Genomic DNA, 19,953 nt, shown 5'->3' with positions numbered 1-19,953 from the left:
GTCCCCAGTAACGGCGCCAAAAACTTGATCGCGACTTAGTATGTCTATCGAAATGGCTAACTGCAAGTGAATAGTCGTATCGCGTAGTTTTAAAAAGATATCGAACCCAAAGGACCAAAAACCAAATTATCGCTATCTATAGCTAAGGCTAATGAATATTTTTTTTAGATTAGATTAAGGGAAACTAGAAATAAAATTGAACGGCAAATAATAATATAATAAAAAATTTCAATAAAGAGGCATCGGTATGTAAATTATATCATTCTTCGAGGATTTAGTAAATAATTAATATAAAATAAGGTAAATCACTTTTCAGTAAAAAATATAAAATTAAAAGACTTTGCCTCACACTCTCGTGTTATTGACTCGGGTTATACTCTTAAGCCAAAATATTTTTCTCTCGCTCACCCACCTGAATTAAAAGTAATTTTTGGAAATTGATAAATCCTACTTAATCCTAAAGCGCTCTCGCCGTGTTTAGGATTAATGTCTAGAAACCAATATCCGGTTAAAATCTCAAACTCTCGGTCTGTTGATTTATAATCTTAATGACTTTTCACTCTCATGCAAAAACCTTTTTAGATTAGAATTGGAAACCACAGCGAGAAAAATAACTTATAAAAATTATCATTAATTATTACCGAATCCCGTCGAAACGACGGTCCTTACATACCGATGTCGAAAGGTTTAGTCAGACGTGGTTTTAAACTTAATCATATAGTTATAATTATTAAACATAGACATAATCATGATCAAAATTCAGAATTGTAAGCATGTAAATAATATTATGCGATTAGGCCAAATGAAAGCGGAAAGTAAAGAATTAAGCAATTAAAAGAAACCTGGTGAATAATAATAACTGGATTAAACTTCGGAGAATTCTTCGAGTAGAAATAACAATTGGAAAATATAACGATGTCGGCACGCTTGATCCAAGCAACTAGTAAACTTAAGAACTAAGGTGCAATAGCATCCCGATGTGGAAGAACTATAACTTTTAAGTTATTTCTGCTTAAGCTAAGAATCAAAATTATACGATAAAAACTTGGATGTTTTTTTTCTTTTGGTTCTGCCTTTTTGTACTGGTAAAGAGGAGTTGAACTTCCCTAAATTCGTGTGGAAGTGGTTGAGGAAAAATAGGGGGACTTTTGACCATGTTTTGTGTAGTTGCTGAAAAACTGCATTGCGTGCTTGTGGCGAACGTCACAGGGCCATGGCGAACGTCGTGGTACTAAAAGTTTGAAGTGATGTGGCAAGGGGGTCGTGGCGAATGCCACAGGGCCATGACAAACGTCGTGGTACTAAAAGTTTGAAGTGATGTGGCAATGGGGTCGTGGCGAACGCCACAAGCCCAGAATCTGCATTTTCAGCGTTTTCTTTCCCTTTTTCTTCATTTCTTCTCTTTTCTTTAATTCTTTCTCACACGTGAATTCTTCATCGACAAGTACCTGAAACAGGGCAACAACACCAACATAATACAATAAAACATACACAATATTATACTAAAATACATGCGAATCGAGTCAAATAAACAATATAGTTTCACGTTATCAAGCGTGATTCGCAAAAGAGTCTTAACCACAGGTGGAAGATTATTGGCTTGCCTCAGCCAAATGAGGATTGGTTTCAGGCTTCTTTGTCCTTATCTGGCCTAAAGGACTTGTGCATGACAACGATCAACCAGATGATGCTTAATGCATTCGTGGAGAGATGACACTCAAAGACTTCGTCATTTCATCTCCCGCTTGGTGAGATGTCTATCACACTCGACGATGTCTCGTGTTTTTTACATCTTTTGATCAGGGGAGACTTCTAGATCATGGAAGGATTACCAAAGATGGGGCACTCGAGATGATGGTTGACTATATGGGGGTTGATCCAATGGAGGCGAAAGAGGAATTGGATAGAACTAGGGATGCTCATGCTAGGTTTGAATACTTGAAGAAGATATATATGACTGAGATCTTGATAGCACATCAGACTACAGGTGATGATGAGTAGGTGACACTCCACGAGTCGCATGCTAAAAGAGCATACGTGATATATTTGGTTGGCACCACAGAGGCCAGCTCATCAGGAGATACTAGAGGAGGAGCAGACATAGTTTTATCATGCTAAGGATGTCTTACCTAAATGTCATCGTATTGTGGATATTACACAGGCAGTCATTGACTTTCCTGATGGGTTCGATGTGAGGCAGATCCTAGATGCCATCATGACAGAGGCACGAGGGACATTGATGTATTGGAGACAGTGCTGGAGAACGAGAGAGTTGATGGCCGAGGAGAACGAGGACATAGAGGAGGCAGAGGAGACCGAAGACGTAGAAGAGGCAGAGGAGACCGAAGACGTAGAAGAGGCAGATGAGACATAGGAGATGTAGTCAAACATACACAGTAATGCATTAGTATATTATAGTAGTACTATGAATTATATTTTATTTTGGCAGCATATTACTTATCGTTGTTCTCAGTTTTTTTTATATTTATTGGTGTTCTATTTATATATGACATTTTTTTACCATCTATTTATGTACGTCATTTTTTGCATATCGTTTGCATGGTTTAAATCTTCATCTAAATACACGTAAACAAAATATAATATGAAGAGATATGTTCTTATACATTACGGAGATACATCTCCGTAAAATAAATGGATTTGCATCTCTGATACAATAAACTTATAAAATAACTTCTGAATGTGATACATGATATATGTTTTAAATTGTTACAGATATGTATCTTCGAAATATGAGATGGATGACTCACTTATAACGCGCAATGCGCCTCTAAAATGTGTCTGAAAATAGATCTCTATAACAAATTCGAGTTTTTAAGTGTTTATCGTTAGTCTATAGAATGGATAAAGTAATGGCTGAAATAAATTACAATTTAATGGTTATATGCCCATGTTGAAAGTCCGGACTTTGTCACTTCTAGTGCTGGGAGTTAAGAAATTGTGATATTTATATTCGAATCCAAATCTCACGAGTCAGCAAAATAAGTTGGAATCTGTATCTTGTATCTGTTTTGATATATATCCTGGAATCTGTTACCTTGTATCTGTTTTGATAGATATCCTGAGGGAATAACTTAGTATTGCATTTGGATATACTCAAAAACAAATGAAAAAGTAAATATACTTACAGCTAGCTGGCTGCTTGTGCTTGCTGCCTCTTAACATGGGAATAGGGTCAATTGTGGCGACGTTGACAGGAACCATATCCACTCAAGTAAAAACATATTCACTTTATTATCATTTACATCATCATGATACACCCTCTCCACCATCACTATTACCTTTATCTATTTATTAAATGCGACAAACTTTGTTGGTTGAGCTCTCATTTGAGCTTTTGACAGCTAAATTTCTTTATACCATTCAATTCAATACAACTACCTACATAGTACAATACCACAAACTGACCTTCCTGTCCTTTTCCCCTCTTAGCAACTTGCTTCAAATCACACGTTCTTCATTTACTACTACTACTATATATACACCAACTCTTCAATCTTCACAACATATCCAACTTTACCACTTACTATTTTATTTATTCACAACATCATGGCTTGCCACAAATTACTACTGCTGCTTATTCCTCTCCTTTTCATTCATGTTGCTGCTAACTTCAACCAAGATTTTCAAATTACATGGGGAGATGGCCGTGCCAAAATACTCAACAACGCCAATCTTCTTACCCTCTCCCTTGACAAAGCCTCCGGCTCTGGCTTTCAATCCAAAAATGAATATTTATTTGGCAAAATTGATATGCAACTTAAACTTGTTCCAGGAAACTCTGCTGGCACTGTCACGGCCTATTATGTAAATATACATACATGAAAAAAGATATATATTGTGTTTGATTTAATGCTTAGAGATCATTACTAATTTGAAACTCTTTATGTTTGATAAATTCAGCTATCATCAAAAGGAGGTGCATGGGATGAGATAGACTTTGAATTCTTGGGAAATTTGAGTGGTGATCCTTACATCGTTCACACCAATGTGTTTAGCCAAGGAAAAGGCAATAGAGAGCAACAATTTCATCTATGGTTTGACCCAACCGCAGATTTTCACACGTATTCGATTCTATGGAATCCACAACGTATCGTGTAAGCATTCATCCAATTCAATTAAACTCATATATACTATTACTTTTTGTTCTTTTATAAATTGTTATTATAGTGAAGTTATTAAACTTTTGATGAACTAATTTCAGGTTTTCTGTGGACGGGACACCAATAAGGGAGTTCAAGAATTTGGAAAGAATAGGAGTTCCATTTCCTAAGAATCAAGCAATGAGGATATACTCAAGCCTTTGGAATGCTGATGATTGGGCAACAAGAGGTGGACTTATAAAGACAGATTGGTTCAAAGCTCCATTCACTGCTTCATACAGAAACTTCAATGCAAATAATGCTTGTATATGGAGCAGTGGAAAATCATCATGCAAATCTTCTTCTCCTACATCTGCTGCATCATGGCTATCACAAGAGCTTGACTCAACTGGTTTGCAGAGGCTGAGATGGGTGCAGAAGAACTATATGATTTACAATTATTGCACAGATAAAAAGAGATTTCCACAAGGCCTTCCACTTGAATGCATTCACTCCTAGTCCTATTATCTAGGACACTCTCTGCCTCATTTATCATTTTCTTATGTAGTTATATCATCTTTCTTTCTTTTTTATGCCTATATTTGTTCCTTCTTTCTTTCTAATTCTATTTTTTTTATTTAGTTACCATGTAAAATATCATATCAAGTCGTAGCTAGATAACCTTTTGTAACTTACATGAATATGATATTGTCCGATAGCAACTTTTTCCATTAATCTCATGTCAAATTTTCACATCATTTTTCTATTGATATGTCTTAATTGATTATTTTTTATAGATCAATCTACGCTTATTTAATTATGGCGATATGTTTATTTGAGTTTATTATAATTTATGTGGAATGTTTATTTCATCAACTATTCACTAAACATATAACCTTTTAATCTGATTTAGAAATCAATAATACGACAAATTAATTTATATTAGAAGAACAAATTATCTTAATCAATGTTTTTACAAGCTTTATACAATACATTATTCACACTTTTGATCTTTAACGATATGCTTCTAATTCTTCTACTAATACTTCCTTCACCTCAAATTTATTTTCCAAAATATTATTTACTTTATAAACAAAATTAAAGGTGAAGGAAGTGATAGTAGAAGAATTAGAAGCATTGAATTAAGTTCTAACTATTAAAGTACAAGATATGAATAATAGGTTGTTAAAGTATAAGATACAAATCATAACGGTTAAAGCTCGTAAAATATTGATAAGTGTAATTTGATTTCTAATATAACTTAATATCTCATATTGGAGGATGTGATTTGAATCAAATATCCAACACCGGAGAGGATGAAGATCAATGTGATACTGAAGTGGTTCTAAACCATGCACCTCAGTAAATGGTTGTTCTAGTTAACATTTCAACAAAAAGATCAAAGGGTGATGCCACTAAAAAGAAGAAGTCATCTGAAAAGGTAAGTCCCTCTAAAAAGGAACCATATGTGCATGTTTATAAACCTGATGAATCTATGAATATTTCTAAGGTAGTTGATTCTAATACCACTGAAAAATCATTAATCATGTTGAAACCACTCTTGAGGAACCATATGTGGGACCACATTTTGATTCACATGTTAAACCAAATGTTGAAACATTTCTTCCAACATTTGGTGAACCACAGGTTGAACCCCCGATGATATTACTATATTTGACACTCGTCTGGATGATACTTCCTCTAAAGATTGGAGTAATGTAGAACCTCATCATGTAATGGCTAAGTCTCAAAGTAAGAAGGGTAAAGATAAACAAACTATTGATACTCTTATTTCTGACTCATATATGGATAATATCTTGAATGAAAACCATGAGTACAATAAATAATTGAGGAATGAGGATCCTAAAAATTAAGAGTTTAAAGGTCAAGGTGAAAGGAACGAAGAAACTGATGAGGATGGTGATATAACCATTGTTAATATCATGAAGAGGACTATTGAAAGTGTTACCAACCCTCAAGAGAAAGTTGCAGAAAAAGAAGTGGTGAATATTGATGAAGAAACTGAGACTGATGAAGAACCTGAAGTGATAGTCATGAGAAGTATTGCTAAGTCTGTATCTGATAGAGTTAAAGACAAGAAGAAGCTGAAAGTTGTTACTCCCAAGTATAGAATGAGGAATGCTGAGAAGGTGAAGCATAAATATCATATAAAAAGGCCTTTGAAAAAGAAGAAGAAATTTGAAGAAAAGGTAGACGAGAAGAAGTCTCTAAAGATAAAACTTGTGCAAACAACTGACGCTGAGACAGACCAGATATCCTAGACATTATGACCTCTTCTAGGAGAAAGATTGGAGAAAAAAAGGAGTCTTGTTAATATTCCGGTTGCTCCCTTGGATAATATTTCTTTCCACTTAGAAGCAAGTGTGTAGAAGTGGAAGTATATATTTCAGAAAATAATTACTCGTGAAAGAGAGCTTAGCAAATAAGCTCTTGATTGTCAAGAAATTGTCGATTTGTTGAAGGATGTTGGACTAATGAAGACTATGTCAGACATTGGTCTTTGTTATGAGAAATTGGTCAAGGAGTTCATTCTTAACATATCAAATGAATGCAAGGTTATAAGAAGCAAATAATTTATGAAGGTGTGTATAAGAGGTTGTTATGTGAAGCAAAACTGAAGAATCTGATGAAGTACCTTCCATTGACAAATTTGCAAAAGAAATTACAGTTGGGCAAGTCAAGTAATGGCGAAAGAAAGTTCTACCCTCTTATGGAAATTTAAGTGTGAAATTGTAGTGTTGAAAAAGATTGGTGTATCCAATTGGTCACTCACCATCCATAGTTCAAACATAACTTCTGCCTTGGCCAAGCTGATCTTTTTAATAGAAACCAAGTTTAAGCTGAGTTTTAGAGAGTGTGTATTTTACCAAACCATGAAACATGCATGTTTCTTTGTTCTAAAGCTTCCCATAGCTTTTCCTTATTTGATAATTGGAATTATCTTGAACCAACACCCTAATATTGTGCATATTGAAGAAATAAAGAAAAAAAGGCAGTGCCTCTGACTCTTGACTACAAATTGTTTGTTGGAATTCATGTTCCAGAAATTATGGTGTCAAGAAATCCAGATAAAGTTGTTGATGGAAATTCTTCACCTTTATCCAAATCCACCAAGAAGGATGGTCTGCTTAAACTCAAGGAAGTCTCAAAATCCCTTGAAGAAACCATCAGATCAAGCACCTTAAGAAAGAAAAATGTGGATAGGTTGATTAAAATGATGTCCAAAGAAGAGGATGTTTTGGGAGAGGAAAAAGTTGGAAGTGAGGAAGATAAAGAAACTGCAAGTGAGGAAAAGGAGGAAAGCTCTGAAGACAGAAGTCTTTAAGTTATGGTTGGCTGCTATTGTTTGCAACATTTATGTTTTGATCATGAATTTATTTTGTTTACCCCTTGTAGACGGGAATGTTTTTTTGTGGTTGTGGTTTTTTCGTTTTCAAAATTTTTCCAAATTATGGAAAAAAGAGGGAGTAATGGGTGTGTGCATGCATGTATGCCTAGCTTAAGTTGTGAGCTCATGCTTAATATGTCCTCTTGAGGTGTAGCAACCTCTTTGCGTGTTAAGTGTGCTACTTCTGCTACAATGGATGTTCTGATGTGTTTGTGGAGTGCTACTTTGTGCTTCTATTGTTTAGTTGTGTGCTCACGTGCTGGAGCGTTTGGCCTGACATATGGACTTCAACTTTGTGACCATGTTTATGCGTGAGCAAGTGTGTAAGTCTCATTGTCGGTGTATGTTGTTGTTGCTCTAATATGTGTGTGTGTGTGTGTGTGTGTGTGTGTGTGTGTGTGTGTGTGTGTGTGTGTGTGTGTGTGTGTGTGTGTGTGTATTCTCCTAAATGAGAATTTTTTTGTTTTACTTCTGCACATCTTGTTGAAAAGTTGTAAGTTGTTTTAGCCTAAATTTGTCAATGGGGGGTATTTTTGTTCTTTGGGTTAGCTATACTTGGTAAAACAATATGGGTAGTACAAGATATATTTTTGGCGATGATGCAACATGAGGGATAAGATGTTCCAACATGTCTACAACATTGTTGCCCTCAGTCTAGAAGACAGATTCAATGAGTAAATTTGAGCATGTTTTTTATTTGGTTCCAAGGATATTTGTTATTTATGTGATGTATCTTTTAGTAATATGTTATTTTCTAAAAGATTTATTAAGACCAAATCAATTTAAATGAAGATTTAAAATTGAGTGAAGATAAAATCAAATCTAACCTTTATCTGAATCAAATTTGTTGTCATCAATCCAAATGCCCATTGGAGAAAAGCCCAGCAGATGAATTGTTATATAAAGACTCCTCTTATCTACAAAGAGAACATGATGCAAGCATTAAAAATATAGTGTGCTAGGGTTTTTGTTCTTTGAATCTCTATATTCTTATTGTTTCTTGTAAATCTCTAAAGAAGCCTAAACTAAATATTCAAGTCATGGAAATGGATTGTTAGTTGAGTTATAATTCAACATCTGTAATATTTTGAAAGCATTGATCACTATGGTAGTGATTGAGAGAAAGTGAGAAGGGCTCTCATATTTAGGGGGAGTCCTAAATAGAAATACATTGATAGTATTAGGAAGTAGGCATTGAACAAGGTTTGTTCATCTAAGACTAATTGTATTAATATTACTGAGAGTGATTCCTTTCTTCGGTTGGAATCCTCTCAGATTTAGGTGATGTTGCAATGAACTAGGTTAACAATTATCTTGAGTTCTTTACTTATTTCAGATTTAATTCCTTAGTATCAGTCAATCTAGTTTAAATTGTGGTACACGTTGTCCCAAACATCGTGTCTAACATATGTCCCCTAAGAACGAAATTTCATTTTGAGTTGTAATAGTTTCATCATTCAAACTATTTTCTAATTGTTTAAATACTAGGGATAGTGGTTGAGAGGAAGTGATAAAGGTCTCATATTTAGGGGGATTCCTAAATAGAAATTCACGGGTAGTATTAAGAAAAAAGGCATTGAATTAGAAGAGTTCATATAAGATCAATTTTTACTTTTACTATTAAGAGTGAATTTCCTTTCTTGGGTTAACGTCCTCCATACGTAGGTGACATTGCACCAAACTGGGCTACCAACTCTTTATATTCAATCTACTCTATTATTCTTGTTACACACATTGTCTGGTACATTGCGTCTGATATCTTTCTAGAAGGAGAACATGATTTCAAAAGGCAAGTGGCAACTTCCACTTTAAACAGGACAGACTCTCTTGCGTTAACTCGAACTTCAACACTAGATAATCGATACAAATCCAAATTCCAAAATCAAACTATCTTATGCTGAATATCCAACAATTATTATAATGCTTCATCAAATGCAACATAACTTAGTGTCGCGGCGCGAAAAATACCCGAGCGTAAGGAACGCTCGAAATATAAACAAAACAGAGTCGCCACCGAACTTTATTTATTCCCAAAGAGGGAAAGGGGAAATATCGATAAAACCCACAAAAATCAAAAAGAAATGGTCGTCGCAACTAAATCGGGTTTGGGAGTCGGTTATGCAAGGGGAAGGTATTAGCACCCCTCACATCCATCGTACTCGATGGGACCCATTTAGTTAGTTTCGTGTTAGAGTGTTAGCGTGATATCGTTTGCGATCTTCTACTTATCGGGTGAGGAAAGAGAAAGAAAGAAAGGAAAGACTTAGGATTTTTAATATTAATGTGCCTGACAAGATTTCGCAATCTTGCTCCTACGTATCTCCAGGTGCTATAAAGAACTCAAGGCATACGTAGTTCTACCCAAAGAGAACTACTTGATGGATTTCTTTTAAAGAGAGCGATGCTTGGATCATATTTGAGCGATTAAACCTTTACTTGCTGCTCGCTCTTGGAGGCTGAAATCTTTGTTTGTTTCGCATCAAAACGGATGTTGCATACTCTTTTCTGAAAATGTTTCTGGGGTCGCACGAGGGCGGAAAATAAGTTTGATGAGTTTGAGTTGATTTTAAGCGGAGACAGACATCCAAGCAGGGAGCTCTACTGCAGTACTCGAATGCCCGAAAAGGAAGAGGCCTAAGCCCAATCACTCTTTTTTCATCCAAAAGTTTATTATGAAAATGTGTGGCAAATTAGGTCAAAATTCATTAACGGAAGACGATTAATCGGACATAGAGCTCTACAGCAATGTCCAAATAATCGGGAAAGAGAAGGTCGATACCCAATCAATCTTTTTCTTCTATAAGAGAAATGACTTAATTCTAGTAATTATTGTATTTTAATATGGAAGACGAATGTTTGAACATTGAGCTCTACAGCAGTATCCTAACATCCGAAACAGAGAAAGTCTAAACTTAATCAGTTTCTTCCATTTTTATTGTGAAAAGCTTTTAAAAACAGGGGGACGACTTTGACGTTGGATCAAGTGTCAGAAGTTGGCTTATGAAAAATAATTTGGATGTGGCGGGGGTGGTGCTCGACTTTGCGATTAATTTGGATTTGATTTGGAAAAAAAGACTCGACGTTGGATCGAATGTTTGTTTTTGTTCTTTTCTAAAAGGGTTGATTTTAATCTTCTGTTAACAATCAAATAGTACAGTAAAGTAAATGAAAGCGGTAAATTTATTACACATGTTTGGGAATGGGGTACATTTTATCGAATGGGGATACAACACAATAATTAAATCATTCAAGTTTTGAAAGACAGTTATAAAAATAAAAGAATCTCGTTGTAAGAAGGCCCAAGAGAAAGCCAAGGGACTCGGAGTAAAAATCAGAAATTGAACTACATAATTTAGCATAATGTTAAGCAATTGTAAAGCAATTCATGTAGGAATCGCCATATTTGAGGCCGGACAACCGAATATATGCATCCATACGATTTTCGGAAGCTAAATTAAAATTCAAGCTTCGAAATAGAAATGCAATAAAAACCGATGTAACAATTAAATAAAATAACAAAGAAAAATCATAAAAAATTTAAACTAATCAATTAATCCTTAATTTAAATAATTAGACTAAATAATAAAAAAAATTAAAAATAAGATAAAAATAAAATAGAATGAAAAAGGGAGTATAAACTAATATGTGGGATATATATATATATATATATATATATATATATATATATATATATATATATATATATATATATATATAAATAGAATAATAAATAATAATGAAAATAAATAAATAATAAATAGTAAAAGTAAAAAAACAAAGATGAGTGGAAAGAAAGGGGTGACGTCTCATTAAGCTTACTGAGCAACGTCTTGCAAATTTTAATAACCAACCAATAGAAATCCAACACTTGGCAATGCAATATTTACAAAAAAAAAAAAAAAAAAAATTGAAACCATATTTTAAGTAGACAAAAGAGTGAGGATAGTGCAATAATGGGGATATCATCATCTATCCGTGAATACAACTTCACACATAAAACCACCATAAATCATTTATTTATAAATAAAAACAAATTTAAAATCAAATAATATACAAATCATTTTAATAATAATAAATAAAATAATTTTGCTCCCAAATATCTTTATGACAAAATATCCTTTATTTTGCTTTGTGATGAAATGAAAAATGAGTAGCAATATGTAATATGAATTCACAGTCCAAAACATAAGCAAAATACAGAGTAAAAAAAAACTCATTTCTCCCTCATACTCATCTTTTTCTTTTACCTAAGCAAACCAACTAAAATATTAAATCCCAAACATGTCAGCAAACGAAAACAAGATCATGACAAAATAAGAGGTCAAGAATGCTATACCAAATAGTATGAGGTGAAGTTGTCCGTGTAGGTTGCTTTATGAAACGATGGTGAGCTACGTATGTCAGTCGGCGGTTTCAACGAAGGGTTGAACGTAAATAAAGATGAAGGATAACATTACTTTCGCTTAGTTTGAAGATCAAAGCTCGCCGGTAAGAACGGTTGTGGTCACGGTTTTGGTAGATAGGTTATGTAAAGGTTGAAGAATGATTAGAGGTTTTGTTTGAAGAAGAGTTGAGGAAGGTTATTGAAGAAGAAGAATATGATGGTTGTAAAGGATTGTGTGTGTTGCTATTTTTTTCTTGTTTTTAAGAGAGGGAGTAGAGTTATGTATGATTATGGTCATGTGTGGATGAAGGTTATTTCCATGCTACAATAGTTTGTCCAATGGTTTTACAAGTGTGTTGAAAGATGTTTGGATTTTTCGATGCCCACTAGTACAAAAAAAAAAGATGTAGGGCGGTTTGATAATTCTTTGAGGGAGAAAGCTTTATGATATCAACCTTTCCTAAATCAGACAAAAATAAAACTAATTGGTGGTGTCCGCATGGCAATGAAAGTTGGGATGATATGTAGATATTTTACTTAAAAGCGTGATTCTTTTTCTTTCTTTTTTAAAAGAAGATAAAATCAAAGGGTTTTTTAAACAAAAAAAGAAAAGAACAAAATTAATAAACTAAATAAAATTATACCTATAACATAATAAATTCTAATTAAAATGGCTAAAAAATATTTAAAAAATTGAATAAAAGAAGAACAAGAATCGGTCAAAAAATGCCCGAAAAATAAATAAATCGAGCTCATTAAGATGATTCATGCAAAATAAAAACTTCTCAGAAATATACAGGTTTGGATCAAATTTGAAATAAAAATCGACCGGTTAAAAGGCTCAGGCGGGCATAAAAAATGCGACTGAAAAAGCAGTCGAAAAAATAAAATGAGCATGCCAGGTTGAACTACGCGAACCATAGATCAATAAAACTGACGTCTGAAAGCTCAACTTTGAAAATTTTCGGCCATTAATTCGATGTACATTTGGGAAATGATTCAACCGGTTTGTCTGTAGATCCGAAAAAATTATTTGGCTGATATTTTAAACATTATGCAGAACAAAATACATGTTGTGACAAGCATAAAATGCAAATGTCATGTAAATAAACTGAACTGTTGACTGAATAATCGTGAACAGACAATCAGATGCAAATGAATCGCCCTTGGACCATTTACTTATGATTCTCCATCACAATTAAAACCTACAAAGATTCATACGATGTTAATACTCTTGATTTATCAATCTCTGAACCTCTGAAACAAGATGCAACTGCATGAATGATGCACTGAGATTTGAGAAATTAAATCTTTTGATTTCTTAATCAATAGATGACTGAATGAATGTCATCAAGACCAGATGAAATGCCAGAACACCGGACTTTTTATCTGAACCCTGAGGAATGCTTTAAATTGATGAAATACACGACAAAACGGATTGATTTATCCTATGCTGATGCAAGTGAAAAACTCAGGGTAAAATTTAGGGTATGACACTTAGAAACTTACAAACTAAGGTATAAGAAATAAAGTCCTACACACATTGAAAAATTCTCGGATGATTCAAATACCGAGGAAATTAAAAGACATTAAAATTCACCTATATGGTGTGTGTTTGATTCTACTATGACGTGAAAATGAGTTGAACAAAAAAATTAAGTGTAAAAACCATATTTTGAACCAAAATCTACAAATCTTAACTTTAAGGTATAATCAACTCTAGAAGAAAAATCAATTATAATAAATAACCTATGCAGGTAAATCTGAACATGAAAATAGAAAGAAACAATTAAAGGGATTTCTCTCTATTTGAAGAAAATTTGAAAGTATAAAATTCACAAAATCAAAGCATAGAGTTAATTATCATATTCATAAACTAAAGTAAAAATAACTTATTTTTAAAGTGAATCACAGTACTAAATGGAATTTAAAAGAGAGATCATACGCAAGTTGAAGGAAGCTCTTACCGGGGAGATGAATCAACAAACCATACATAGCTTGAAAATGAAAAAATCTTCTATATTAGAATTTTTGTTCACCACGTGTTATGACCCTTGCAGCTCTCATGGGAATCAATGTCTTTGTCGAGAGACTTACTTCAAACCATTGATTAAGATGATTCTGTGAAACCCTAAAATCCTCACTTTGTGTATATAGTTTTAAGGGTTTGAGAATAAGGAGAAGGTAAGAAAGGGTTCGGGTTTGGGTTTGGGAGAAGATACACAAGACAATATTTGTTTCAACTTTTGAAGAATCATACCATGGGGGCTTTGATGAGTTTGGGAGGGAAGAATTTTCAGTTTTAGCGCTCTTATTTTTCACTTCTAATTTTGTTTTAGCATTATGACTAGTTTGTCTTAACGTTGAAGCAAGGGGAACAATATTGTTTTAGCGTTGAAGCAAGGGGAATGATAGATATTGTTTTAGCAAACCTCGGTTCTACTAATAAAAACCATTTTCTTTGTCATCTACAACAACAGTATTCTGTCATTGCATAAGATTTGCAAAAAATATATACACTCCCGCAATAGATGTTGGTGATTTTAGTATCATCAATGTATTTTAGTAGTAATGTGATTTACTATAGGCCGATGCAATTATGCGTTAAAGCTTGGAAACGAGTTAGGGGTAGTGCGGAGTGCACGCTCGTCGAGCCAACGTATAATTGAATGCGAATAATTGAAACGGGGTTCCAAGGGGCGAAGCCCCTGGCGGGGTGCGGGGCAGCGCCCCATTCGAAATTTTCTTTTGAACAGTTGAACCCTTTCCCAACCGACGTAACCGTTTCTGAACAGTTGCGTCTTTTCGGTTTCTGTTATTGATCTCCTATATAAGGAGTCATTTGGCCTCAGTTTAAAAGCATAACGAAACCAAACTTTCTCTCTACATTCCTGAACATTTCTCTTTGCCAGAAACAAATTGTTCTTCAAGAATTATCCCCACAAAGATTTCGTGAACCCAGGCAAGAATAGGATCGAAATACTTTGTTCGGAAAGTGTACGAACACGATTCTTCGAAGTTATCCAGGATTATCATACCCGATTCTCTAACAAACGAACAAAGTATTTTCTGATAATCATGGCTGGAGGAAGCACCGTCAAGGAGATGACTACAAACTTCGGAAAATTGGACAAGTTTCAAGGACAAGACTTCAGGCGTTGGCAGAAGAAGATGCATTTCATGTTGACAACGTTGAAGGTGGTGCGCGTCCTGTCTACACCGATTCCAGAACTTCTGGAGGAAGACACGGTTGAAAATCTGAGACGCAGATCAAAATGGGAGAACGACGACTGCATATGCAGAGGGCACATTCTTAACGGTATGTCTGATCCCTTATTTGATATTTATCAAAACATAGAATCTGCAAAGGAATTGTGGGATTGTCTCGAATCCAAGTACATGGAAGAGGAGTCATCCATTAAAAAGTTCCTGGTAACCGATTTCAACAATTACAAAATGGTTGAATCGAGGTCTGTCATGGAACAATTCAATGAACTCCTCTGAATCCTTGGACAGTTCGCACAACACGGATTGAAGATGGATGAAACAATATTTGTCTCAAGCATCATAGACAAGTTGCCTCCTTCGTGGAAGGATTTCAAACACAATCTGAAGCATGGAAAAGACGAGCTGTCTTTGATCCAACTTGGAAGTCACTTGCGCATAGAAGAATCTCTAAGAGCGCAGGAGGATGACAAAGGAAAAGGCAAAGAAATTGTTGGACCCTCGGTTAATATGGTCGAAGAGGGTGGTAAGAACGGTAACAACAAAAACAAAGGAAAGAAGCGTGCTTTCAAGAACAATAAGGGCAGTTTCTGTGCTAACAAGAAACCGAAACTAGAATGCTGGAAGTGTGGCAAAACAGGCCACTTCAAGAAGGATTGTCGTTCCGGCAAAAAGCATGATAACGCGAATGCAAGTGGTTCAGGAAAGGGGTCTAAGGACCAATCCGAAAACCAAGGTCAGAAATCAATTCGTGATTTGAATAGTTTGATTAAACATTCGGTTTCACTAAATTCTGAAGCATTATGTGCAGGATGATGCTATCGCGTGGTGGATTGATTCTGGCGCTACAACACATGTTTGCAAGGATCGTTTCTGGTTCAAGACTCTTGTTCCAGTGGAAGATGGTTCTGTCCTCTACATGGGAGATGATCACTTCGCTCCCGTTGAAGGCAAAGGAAACGTGGTGCTAGAATTCAGTTCTGGAAAGACTATTACTTTGTTTAATGTTTTGTATGTTCCTAAACTACGTAAGAATTTAATTTCTGGTCCTGTATTAAATAAGCTTGGATACAAGCAAGTGTGTGAATCCGATAAATATGTTTTATCGAAGTCTGGTGTGTTTGTAGGATTTGGATATTATAATAATGGTATGTTTATGATGAATTTGAATGGAGTTCCTAATGATTCTGGTTCTGTATTTATGTCCTCTTCGAATGTTATCAATTCATCGTTATGGCATGCTCATCTAGGACACGTACATTATAAAAGAATGCATGAAATGTCTAAAGATGATTTAATTCCTGTTTTTGATAAAAATGTAGAAAATTGTAAAACTTGCATGTTAACAAAGATCACTAGGCAACCTTTTAAAAGTATAACAAGGAAATATGTCATTCTTGAGTTGATACATAGTGATTTATGTGATTTGCATGCTACTCCATCATTAGGACATAAAAAAATATTTTGTCACTTTCATAGATGATGCATCCAGATTCTGCTATGTTTATTTGCTGCACGCTAAGGACGAATCCTTAGATAAATTCAAAATTTATAAAATTGAAGTTGAAGTGCAACAGAATGTGTTGATTAAAACATTACGTACAGATAGAGGTGGTGAATATTATGATCCTGTATTTTTCCAATCCGTAGGAATCATTCATGAGACTACGGCACCTTATACACCTCAACAAAATGGTGTGGCTGAAAGGAAAAATAGAGTGCTTAAGGAAATGGTGAATGCCATGTTATCTTACTCTGGTTTGAGTGAAGGGTTTTGGGGAGAAGCTATGTTAACGGGTTGCTATTTGTTAAATAGGGTTCCTAATAAAAGGAACAAGACTACCCCATATGAACTTTGGTATAAGAAACGACCCAACTCAACATTTCTACGTGTTTGGGGTTGTAGGGCCGTGGTTAGACTCCCGGACCCAAAAAGGAAAACTTTGGGTGAAAAGGGTGTAGCTTGAATCTTTGTTGGATATGCTGAGCACTCCAAGGCCTATAGGTTTTATGTTATAGAACCTAATGACTCGATTTCTATTAACACGATTATAGAATCGAGAGATGCCATATTTGATGAGAATTGTTTCTCTTCTATACCTAGACCAAAGGACTCTATACCTAATTCAGATGAATCTCTAAGGGGTGATCATTCAAATGATGTGCCAAGTGAGACACTTGAACCCCGTAGGAGCAAAAGAGCTAGAAAATCTAGATCTTATGGATCTGATTTTCAACTATATTTAGTTGAGGGATCAAAGGATCAGATTGACACTCAATACTATTATTGCTATAGTATAGAGGAGGATCCAAGAACGTATGACAAAGCTGTGAAATCTCGAGATTCTGCTTTTTGGAAAGAAGCAATTGACGAAGAGATTGGTTCTATCATGGAAAATAATACTTGGGTATTATCTTATTTACCACCAGGTTGCAAACCATTGGGTTGCAAATGGATCTTTAAAAAGAAGATGAAAGTCGATGGTACAATTGACAAGTTTAAAGCTAGATTAGTTATCCAAGGCTTCAGACAAAAGGAAGGGATTGATTATTTCGATACATATGCTCCTGTTGCCCGTATCACTACTATTAGATTGTTGATTGCCTTGGCGGCTATTCATAATCTAGTGATTCATCAAATGGATGTCAAAACAGCATTTCTGAATGGTAATTTGGAGGAAGAAGTGTATATGAAGCAACCTGAAGGATTTGTAATGCCTGGTAATGAGCATAAAGTGTGTAAGCTAGTTAAGTCGTTGTATGGGCTGAAACAAGCTCCGAAGCAGTGGCATCAAAAGTTTGATGAGGTTGTTTTGTCTAATGGTTTCATTCTAAACCAAGCTGACAAATGTGTATATAGAAAATTTGATACTTCCGGTAAAGGAGTTTTCATTTGTTTATATGTTGATGACATGTTGATCTTTGGCACCGACCAAAATCAAGTTGATAAAACAAAGAATTTCTTGTCATCAAAGTTCTTCATGAAGGATATGGGAGAAGCGGACGTTATTCTTGGTATTAAGATTAAACGGGAGAATAAGGGGATTGTAATTACGCAATCTCATTACATTGAGAAAATACTCAAGAAGTTCAATTATGAAAGTTGTTCTCCAGTAAGTACTCCCATGGATCCGGGAGAAAAGCTTATGCCAAATACAGGTAAACCTGTGGATCAACTCGAATATTCAAAAGCTATAGGCTCTTTGATGTATGCTATGATTAGCACTAGACCGGATATTGCTTATGCGGTTGGAAAGTTGAGCAGATTTACTAGTAATCCTAGTAGACATCATTGGCATGCGATAACTTGGGTATTCAAGTACTTGAAGGGTACAATAAATTATGGATTGTCATATATGGGATTTCCTTCGGTGTTAGAGGGTTATTCGGATGATAGTTGGATAAATAATGCTGAAGATTCATCCTTTATAAGTGGATGGGTGTTCTTGCTTGGGGGAGGTGCCATCTCATGGGCTTCCAAGAAGCAAACATGTATAACTGGTTCCACAATGGAATCTGAGTTTGTAGCATTAGCTGCTACTGGTAAAGAAGCGGAATGGCTAAGGAATTTGGTATATGAGATTCTGATATGGCCTAAACCGATATCACCAATTTCTATCCGTTGTGATAGTACTGCCACATTGGCTAAAGCTTATAGTCAAATATACAATGGAAAGTCTAGACATTTGGGTGTTAGACATAGTATGATTAGGGAATTAATCATGAATGGGGTGATATCTATTCAGTTTGTTCGGTCGCAACAAAACTTAGCTGACCACTTGACGAAGGGGTTAGCTAGAGACTTAGTGAAGAAGTTGGTAATTGGGATGGGATTAAAGTCCATTTAAATCTATTAGCTATGGTATACCCAATTCCCTTCTAATACAACATTAGAAGCAGAATTCAATGTGGAAAGATCATAGTTAGAGATTGGAGCAATTGTGTTTATCTTCCCAAGGTATGTGCTCAGACCTGCAAGTGATGGCTAGGTTGAATTATATCTTCTTAATGGTTCTTTTGGAAAATTGCAAATGCAGGTGCAAGATTAAAAGAATCACCTATGTGAACATGAAGTTTTGCCACTTCAAGAAGCTTGGACTTGGCTTCCTATATGCTTATTAATGGATAAGGACACATGGCTTGTAAAGTGTCAAGTATGAATAGTAGAGTATTGTAAGAAACATATGTGTACTATATCTTCAGACACTCAAATGGATTGACGGGTTCAATCGCTATGACACCCCGATTTTCGAGTATTTGAAATGTGTATATTGTACTAAGATGAAAATTCAATCGCAAGACATTTTCATTTATGCATTTGTTTGATCGTTATACCTGTGTGTTATACCCTTGTATATATTATTGTATATACTGAGTAAATCAAGGATTACACTAAAATGGGGGGGATTTGTTGGTGATTTTAGTAGTAATGTGATTTACTATAGGGCGATGCAATTATGCGTTAAAGCTTGGAAACGAGTTAGGGGTAGTGCGGAGTGCACGCTCGTCGAGCCAACGTATAATTGAATGCGAATAATTGAAACGGGGTTCCAAGGGGCGAAGCCCCTGGCAGGGTGCGGGGCAGCGCCCCATTCGAAATTTTCTTTTGAACAGTTGAACCCTTTCCCAACCGACGTAACCGTTTCTGAACAGTTGCGTCTTTTCGGTTTCTGTTATTGATCTCCTATATAAGGAGTCATTTGGCCTCAGTTTAAAAGCATAATGAAACCAAACTTTCTCTCTACATTCCTGAACATTTCTCTTTGCCAGAAACAAATTGTTCTTCAAGAATTATCCCCACAAAGATTTCGTGAACCCAGGCAAGAATAGGGTCG

At 35.1% G+C, this 19,953-nt stretch overlaps 1 protein-coding gene across 1 annotated transcript; it reads left to right on the top strand.

Annotated features, from left to right (window-relative positions):
* The first annotated feature begins 3,508 nt into the window (after positions 1 to 3,508).
* Positions 3,509 to 4,835, top strand: LOC127138538 (probable xyloglucan endotransglucosylase/hydrolase protein 23). The gene is made up of 3 exons (XM_051065008.1): positions 3,509 to 3,825; positions 3,922 to 4,115; positions 4,223 to 4,835. The coding sequence occupies exons 1-3, from the start codon at positions 3,568 to 3,570 to the stop codon at positions 4,617 to 4,619; spliced, it is 849 nt and encodes a 282-aa protein (XP_050920965.1). The 5' UTR covers positions 3,509 to 3,567; the 3' UTR covers positions 4,620 to 4,835.
* The last annotated feature ends 15,118 nt before the right edge of the window (positions 4,836 to 19,953 follow it).

The sequence above is a fragment of the Lathyrus oleraceus genome, chromosome 4 (assembly GCF_024323335.1).
Source record: "Lathyrus oleraceus cultivar Zhongwan6 chromosome 4, CAAS_Psat_ZW6_1.0, whole genome shotgun sequence".
NCBI classification, from domain to species: Eukaryota; Viridiplantae; Streptophyta; class Magnoliopsida; order Fabales; family Fabaceae; genus Lathyrus; species Lathyrus oleraceus.
This window is presented reverse-complemented; position numbering and strand designations above follow the sequence as displayed.

Excerpts from the sequence above, each read along its gene's own strand:
- LOC127138538 (XM_051065008.1), top strand. The coding sequence starts at position 3,568 with ATGGCTTGCCACAAATTACTACTGCTGCTTATTCCTCTCCTTTTCATT. Across the intron at positions 3,826-3,921 it reads GCACTGTCACGGCCTATTAT|CTATCATCAAAAGGAGGTGC; the intron begins GTAAATATACAT and ends TGATAAATTCAG. Across the intron at positions 4,116-4,222 it reads TGGAATCCACAACGTATCGT|GTTTTCTGTGGACGGGACAC; the intron begins GTAAGCATTCAT and ends AACTAATTTCAG.